General features: G+C 40.4%; 1 protein-coding gene across 1 annotated transcript; it reads left to right on the forward strand.

Annotated features, from left to right (window-relative positions):
* The first annotated feature begins 1,815 nt into the window (after window positions 1-1,815).
* LOC144148322 (kunitz-type serine protease inhibitor bitisilin-3-like) lies at window positions 1,816-7,504 on the forward strand. Its single transcript, XM_077679873.1, has 3 exons — window positions 1,816-2,029; window positions 5,528-5,716; window positions 7,488-7,504. The coding sequence occupies exons 1-3, from the start codon at window positions 1,816-1,818 to the stop codon at window positions 7,502-7,504; spliced, it is 420 nt and encodes a 139-aa protein (XP_077535999.1).
* The last annotated feature ends 1,105 nt before the right edge of the window (window positions 7,505-8,609 follow it).

An 8,609-nucleotide genomic window follows, 5' to 3' on the forward strand; every position in this document is an offset into this window, starting at 1 on the left:
AGGGTTAAGGAAGAAGTTTCACCCATCATTACGCGCCCCTCCACTCTATTGACCGGCACTGTAACTTTAGCATGCCACCTGGAATATCGAAGCATGATGAAGCAGTACTTTACCGCATGCGTTTGAACGTCGCCTACACGCGATACTACTGCTACAAAATCAATCAGTCCACCTCGCCTCTGTGCCCACAGTGTGGTGTCCGTAAAGATCTGCAACACCTCATTTGTGACTGTGCGCGATTTAGTACGCAAAGAGTGTGCCATGCAGTGTCTCTGGGCTGGCCGCTCTCCGTTGGGCTAGAACTGGGAGGCGTATTAGGTCCCTGTAATTCTTCAAACGTGCCTTTCGTGCCACAAAAGCTTTACTGGCCTATCTGAAAGCCACAAGCCTTGATCAGACTTTGTATATAGGTCAAATCATGTGTTCCTCTTCATCATTATAATCCTCATTGTCACAGCATTCATCTGGCGTAGCAATCCAGGTGGTTTAGCTAGGCTGACATCGCCAGACTCATTAAAGAGTGTTCTCTCTCTCTCTCGCCTCCGCTGATCTTTAATGGGCGCCAAAACCTCGAACACCTGGGGTTTGCAGCTTTTGCCTCCTTCTGAAAAGCAGCCGCCTCCGCCGAGAAATGAACCCGCGCCCGCGGGCTCATCATCACAACGCCTTAGCCACTGGGCCACTGCGGCGTGTTTTAGGGTTTAGGGTTTATCACGGGAATGTGCTTCCCCGTCACCAAACCCGCGAAAATTATTTCACACGCTGTGTATAATTTTTTGTAAGAGAAAAATAGGATATGGATGCAACTAAACGCCTCTTTTTAAGCGAACGTTTACTGTTCTGTCTTTCCACAGGAATGTTCTTGAAGGTGCTAACACTGAGCGAGTTCTGCCGCCAAGAACCAGATGTAGGCAATTGCAGAGCCAACCTGAAGAAGTGGTTTTACAATCACGCTTCGAAAAGCTGCGAGGCGTTTTACTATGGTGGCTGCAATGGTAACGAAAACCGCTTTGAAAGCAAAGAACAATGCAACAAAGCATGCCGGGGTATGTGCAATCACCTCTCTTTTGAATATATTTTGTTTTCGGGGTTTGGTGCCATTCTGGTCTATTTCCAAGATTCCTAAATTTATAAGTATGAAATGTACCAAAACAATAAACACACTCCTATGAAAAATAAAAAAAGTTTGAGTTTACGGTTCTTCATAAATTATATCCTTGAAGGTACCTTTAGCACGCTGTAGAATTTAAAAGAAACAATATATAAATACCTCCAACATGTTTCCAAAATTGCTTCCAGTTATACCACGGGCTCAGAAGTAATCGTGCATCACCTATTTCGCCTAATGCTCAGAAAAGTTTAGAAACTCGCCTAAATAGTTATTAGCTTGCCTGCCTAATCTGAGCCTTCGTGGCCAGCTTGAATTACGCAACCGCAGAAATTTGCAGTTATACATTTTTTTTTTCAATTGAAGCAATCACGTAATTTGCTTTAATTTAAAGAAATCGCTGGAAAAGCACAGAATAAATGGAACGAGTTCCGGTAAGTATAACAAATTCTCATGTGTGGCACTGCTGTGAAATATTTTCAGATGCGCTTTGACACTGGACAAAAAAAGTAAATCTGTTTATAGCAGTGTTCCAATGAACCTTCAGAGCGTTTTTAAGTTTTACATGGGGCATGCGATGGGCTTTATAAGTTTTTGGATAATATTTGAAACAAACATTTTTATTCCGCAGTTAGTAAAAAAATGTAACCACCAAAAAGAGTTTTTCTAGAAATAATTTTGTGTTTTTTTATACTAGAGTAATAAAAATGAATTATACTACCATATCGTCTCTTATTTCAGATCCCGATTATGGAATCTGCGCCAAGCCGCGAATTCGAGGGACGTGTGATCAAAGCCAGGCTGGAGTAAGAGTGAGGTTCAATCCTGACAAACGAGTATGCGAACTCTACAGATATGGTGGCTGTAGAGCTGAAGAAAATTCATTCAAGACTTATGAAGAGTGCTACAAAAAGTGCAATGGTAACGTGATCGAAGCATTTGCAAATTTATGAGACAAAATCGAACCTTGCCTATCCTTGGCGATCAATATATTTCTTGAAAATCGGAAATCTCCTGCGTCCGCGCCCACAGGTTAATGTTAAAAGGAAGTTTGTATTGCGCGAAACAGGGTCATATTAGCAGTCTCCCGACATCCGGAAGTGCGTTCTATTATATCGACGGTAAATTGTACAACAAGTTTAAGCCTGACAACCATACATGTTGTAGCCACCATGCGTGCTCTTTCGCCATTGAAAAGCATGCGTTTGTGGAGTAATTGGGTAAACTTTTCGTTAACAACACACCAACCGTCGGGGGGGAATCTTGTTCCATTGGCCATAGGAACCGAACACCCGCATTTTAGGCAGATAATTGGTGCAGTACGATCTAGTCCCGTAAAAAAAAGGCTACAGAGCGGGACAAAGCTGCTGGATTAATGTGCTGTGCAAAGCACGGAATATCGCGGTGAAAACCTATCTAATACGGCTTCTAAACTGTTCTTTATTACCCGAGAGCAAGTATCTTAAACCTAAATATGTAGAACAGTATGGAACTATTCTTAAGACTGACACAGCATAGTAGTTACTTTAGCTTGCTTTAAACACTACCAAGAGTTACTGCGTGTGTGTAAGTAAAAAGATATGTATTGCCAATTATACTTACGACACTCAGCATGTAGCTCTCCAAGCGTTTCTGAAGTAAATTATGCAGGCGTCACACTCACTGTCCACCCGATTTTCAATAAGCAAATTGACAACACCGTACAAAACCTGGAAGAGCACATACGAACTCGATCGGAATTTCGAAATGGTCCTTCATGTCTAAAACACAGCGGTTTGTATTAACTGGCTTCACGCATCCTAGAATGCGTGTGTGTAGCATTGGACCTTTAACAAGACTATCTGCCAGAAAGAAAAGAAGCACTGCCGAGCCGTGAGGCAAAGCTTATTCTCAATGCTAAACTAGGAAACTAGCGTCGCACAAATGAAAGCATGAATAGCGTAACCACCCTTGGAGAAATACGTAATATGTATACATTGAAACATCCATATTGTATATACAAAAACGCAAGGTATTACAAAGCATCAATATTTGCACAACTCGTTTATGTGGTGCAATGGCGGGAACCTGTTTATAAAATACGAGAGATGAAATGCGGAAACCACTTTAAAATTTTTCTTTTTCCTACTGACTACACCGTAGTCGAACACATTACCGGCCGACATTGCATCTGCTAGTATAAAGACATCGCGCTTCTCTTTAGCAAATTGTGATGATGTTGTTTCAGCGTTATTTATCTCTGACTTCCTTCTGAGTTATTTGTGTCTTCACAAAAGGCTTTGCGTAGTAGTCACCTTTTTTCCATTGACATTTTGTCCCCCACGCCCTGGTATAAGGTCTCGGCACAGAAGAGTGAGTAATTTGCAACTAAAATAGATTCAAGGGAACCCGGGTTCTTCTTGGCACGCTTAGTGTTCACCGGAATTTGCCTTCTGTAGCGCAAATTTGATTCATTATTTCACCGCTACTCTAGCGCATTTTTATTTCCAATTTCATTTTACGTGTGAACGCTGGGGGCGAGACAGTCGGGGGGCCTAGGCGTCGTGTATAACCACAGCTAAGCGATTTACAAGAAGTGAGCTCCGGAACACATCGCGAACGCCCTTACCGCCAACTCTGCTTGGGGCCACCTCCCCCCCCCCCCCCGTCATTCTCTACTAAATCACTCATCGTCTGCAAATATACAGCAAAAAACTCAGCTTGCACAAACAAATTATAGGGATTTTGTTAGCTGCATAACTATAGAAAATAAGCCTGATTCAATGCTAAACGTATCGCTTTAGGCCTTACTACAAGAACCAGTACCCCAAGTTTCGTGTCCAATGAATATAGTGAGTAGTTTCTAAAATGGGAACGCTTTGCCGAACCTAGACCACAAAACACGTGTTGTCTGTTTGGAATAAGTTAAGTTAGCTATCACATTGGACTGCATCGTCTGCTTTGGAAGTCACACGTAGATACTTGTATCGGTTGACGATTTTAACGTGCTAGTGTGACTCTCCGCCTAACATTGGCCCTTCGTGTAACCGCGGCACCCAGCATCTTACCAACGAAAGAAACGTTAGGAGGCCTATAGACTTGATAATATCAGATCATTCACGTATAAGTAATAAAGAACAAAGCATCAACTATTTCAAGTGAAATCCCCCTACGCAGGCTTTTGTTTTTGGCTTCAAATAGCTCAACCAAATTTTACGATGGCTGTAAACATTTCGTACATAGAAGTCACTACAAATAATCTATATAACAATCGGATTTGTGGCAGAAAGAGCAACGAATAACTTAGAATGGAGGGTTGTTACGTAGCGGGGTCGGCGTCTTCTATACAAAGTGCTGTTCCGATGCTTGTGCGCACAATATTACTGCCAAATATACTTAGTGAAATTCAAAGTACAGGGAAAGAGCACTTCCTTGCATCTTTGGTATTGTCTCATGACACCACCAACAACAGGCGCACATGCAACCGGCTCCAGAATCTTTCATTGCGACGTAGAGGGTATAATGTTGCGATGACGAGAATTTAGCAGCTTTTCTGCGTTGGAAAAAAAACCTTATTTATTTATTGGACGCATGTACTTGACTGCAATAATAAAATAGTGCCGACTGTGATTTTTAATACAATAGTGACATCCTACACTTAAGCACACAGCTGTGGATACTGGAATAAGGCTTTAGATCAATAAGTGAGGTGCACCCATATTATGTTCGTCATGACGGCTTAATTTCTTTTAAATATTTTTTTGTTATCAGATATAGGCGCACAATTCAAGGTTTTTAAGAAGTGGCAAAAAATAAAACCCTTGTAGAAAAATAGTTGGGCCAAATAATCTTTATTTGCCCTTTTCTTTCACTGTACCTGCCCAGAACACGAGTTACAGTTTATATACCACGGAAGATACACACAGTCGTATTTGTCGGTTTTAAATTAAACATGTTTTGTTACGCGTTTCCCTGATGAAAATATGCGGTAATAATCCGCCGTAATTCCCCCAGTATACTAAAAATAACAGAAAATATTTTTTATGTGTTTTGTACCTTGCGCAGACATCATCAAATGCTGCCTCTGCCGTCTGCTTCCGGGGCTCTGTACTCGAGCAGCCGCCCCGTGCAAAAGAATTGGGGGTGTTTTCATTCAACAGCAATGCAATGAGCTTATTTTTATGTAGCCCTTTTGTTCGTCTAGTACTCGTTCATTGTACTCATTGACTAAAAATAGACAAAATAAGACAGCGGTTGTAGGTGCCTACGAAGCGACTCCTAAAAAAAATCAATAAATTAGTTTCCTTCCCCCTTATTTGAGCTGATGCATGTAGTAGTTTTTGAATCATCATCATTTAGGTTTGCAGAATAAAATATGTTCAGAATATCTTTTATTGATAGCCTAAGCAATAGTCCATCGTACTTTTATTCTCCTTCTAGATTTCGTTACTAACCCCTGTGTGCTGCCCATCGTACCTGCTTCATCACCGTTATGCCGTGGGGAAAAAAGCTCCACTCGATACGGGTACAACGCTGCAAGTAAAAAATGCGAGAGCTTCGGCTTCGCCGACTGCAATGGCAACAAAAACAGTTTCGTAACTCGGCATGAGTGCCTACAAACGTGCGCGAGTGAGTATAAACACGTAGTAATATTTTAAATAATTACATTGTGATGGGTGAGCTGAGATGTGACAACGTTTCTAAGAACCAAATGCCACTGAAAGTGATTGTAGCTTCACATATAGGCAGTGCTGTTTTTGCAGCACTGCTCAAAACAGGGCTTTGCAAACACGAACAGGCGCTATTTTCTTCTTTTTAAATCTGCAGTTGCTTGAAATACCTGGCCGCGATAAACAATCTATGCTTTTGTTTATTGGTATTGCGCACTGGAGAAATAATGCCTCACTAAAAAAACTCAGTCCCAAGTGTTGGAGTCGCAGTTATAAAGAAGTACAAATCGTGGTGCCTTTAGGCTCCGTTTTAAGCAGAAGCATGAAACTGAATCATGTATGTATGTATGTATGTACGTACGTACGTACGTACGTACGTATGTATGTATGTATGTATGTATGTATGTATGTATGTATGTATGTATGTATGTATGTATGTATGTATGTATGTATGTATGTATGTATGTATGTATGTATGTATGTATGCATGCATGTATGTATGTATTCAAGATACCCTCATGGCCCCAGGGGCATTACTGAGGGGAGTGGTACATGAGCAGTACAACACAGACAAAGATGACAAACATGAGACAACTTGTCAATGCGTGTAAAACGCAAAGAAACAGTTAGATAGTATTACAGCCAGAAATCTGTAAGCGGGTTCATATTCGTACTAAAAAACGTACACAAAACAAATACGATATGACAACGACAAAGGGAAAATGGGAAAGTGAACAGATGACCCATAAAAAGAATTACAAGATAAAGTAAACTAGCAAAATATAATACAGCATTGTACTTGCAATGAAATAGGACACTCAGCTGACAACATACCGGTCATTCAAACGTCTTATGAATTCATCAAAATCGTTCATAAGCGCTATTGATACTCGTATGTGGTTCCACTGTGGTGCTGTGTTTGGAATAAATGAATTGAAATATGCGGCAGTGCGACAATGTGGAATGTCAACCTTGCGAGAATGATCAATGCGTCGTCAAATGTAAGTGGCAGATCTTAGTAGTGTATTTTTTAGGTCTGTGCTCCGGCGATAAATTTTAAAAAATAAACAGAGACGTGCTACCTTGCGGCACAATGCAAGATGGGGTAGTGATAATGCATTTTTTATTGCGGTGACACTACATAGACGGTTATAATTACCAGAAATAAAACGAGCTGCACGGTTTTTAATGGCTTCAAGTGCTTCCGTTAGTAATTTGGTGTGTGTGTCCCAAATTGGTGCCGCATACTCATGTTTGCACTTGACCAATGAATTATAAAGAAGCTTCACGGGTGGAGTTGCAGCTTTAAAATTTCGTTTCGATAACCTAACATGCGGTTAGCGTTTGATATAATGTGCGTTACATGTTTATTCCAGGTACGATTAGGAGTTAAGAGTACACCAAGATATTTGTAGCAGGTAACAACCGATTGTGTAGTACTGTAGATGTGATAGGTGGCAGCAAGTGACGCAGCCTGACGCGAAAACCGAATAAAATTTGCATTTCTTTGGGTTAAGACTCATTTCCCATTTAGTGCACCAATCCAAGATGTGGTCAAGATCAGCCTTTAGTAAAGCGGTGTAATTATTAGTGTTAACTTCTTGGTAAATTATGCAGTATCCATCAAAAATGTTTAATTGACGAGGTAATAGCATTAGTTTAATCATTTATATAAACTAGAAACAGAAGAGGGCCTAATACCGATCCTTGGGGACCTCCTGACGTAACAGGTATAGAAGAAGATTAGCGATCGTTAGCAAAGCACACTGGAAGAGATTAGTAAGAAATAATTCTGTCCATGTTAGTATGGTAGCGTCAATATTCAAGCCTTTTAAGTTGGTTAGAAACAAGTTAAGCGGCACTTTATGAAAAGTTTTACTAAAGTATAAATAAAAATAATCTACTTTTTAACCTTTGCCTAAAATTGATAATACATCATAAGTAAGTGTTAATAGCTGTGTTTCCCAAGAAAAACACTTTCTAAACCCATGTTGTGCCGGTGTGAAAAGGGACGATGATTCCAGGAAACGCGTTAAGTATGAAACTATAATGTGCTCCATGATCTTGCAAGGAATACTTGTTAGAGATATAGGTCTATATTATTGGCCACGTGCTTATCGCCAGATTTGTAAAGTGGAACCACCTTACCAATCAAGCAGTCCTGAGGTAGAATTCCAGTCTCCAGGAATTGTTGAAATATTTTGTACAAAATGACAGAATAGTAACTTTTAGAATTTTCTAGTGTTTTACTGTAATGCCATGCAGTACAGCAGAAGAACTTATTTTGAGGCGATCAATTATTGTAATAATGCCATCAGTCAAACGTGATTGGATGCTTTAAAGGCATGGTTTGACAAGTTTATTCTCGCTAGCTTTCATTACTGATCGGAGAAAAAACTTGTCTTATTGTTTCGTTAAGCAAGTCGGCACAATCACTGGCATGACAGGACTAATTCCGACTCATGTAAATATATTGCGGATCTGTTTGTCTTGTTTACTACGCTCCAACTATTTTTCAGAATATTTGTTAGCATCGACGGCAAAGGGATGGTATTAAACTTCTTTCTAGCTTCTTTAAGAGTTTGTTTAAGGATTCTGGTGTCCTCGCGGATCCTCCACCAGGATTTAGGATTTTCTGGTGATCGTTCTCTTTGAAACAACCGGCGTTTCTTGTTTGCAAGTCTTTTTAGCTTTTGGTTATATCACGGGGAATGTTGATTTGTGGTGATGGTTTTTCGTGGAATGTGTGTGTCAGTTAAGCAACGGAGCTTACTCTTGTAAATTGTCCAGTTCTGTTCGACAGAATGTTTATTAAAGTGTGTCATATATGGGTCAATAACCTCCACTGGGGC

This window comes from Haemaphysalis longicornis, unplaced genomic scaffold (assembly GCF_048455015.1).
Source record: "Haemaphysalis longicornis isolate Haplotype H1 unplaced genomic scaffold, Haemaphysalis longicornis Haplotype H1 scaffold_8, whole genome shotgun sequence".
Lineage (NCBI taxonomy): Eukaryota > Metazoa > Arthropoda > Arachnida > Ixodida > Ixodidae > Haemaphysalis > Haemaphysalis longicornis.

Bases quoted from the DNA above. Each gene is read 5' to 3' on its own strand.
- LOC144148322 (XM_077679873.1), top strand. From the start codon at position 1,816: ATGAATTATACTACCATATCGTCTCTTATTTCAGATCCCGATTATGGA. The intron at 2,030-5,527 runs GTAACGTGATCG...TTCTCCTTCTAG, and splicing joins GTGCTACAAAAAGTGCAATG to ATTTCGTTACTAACCCCTGT.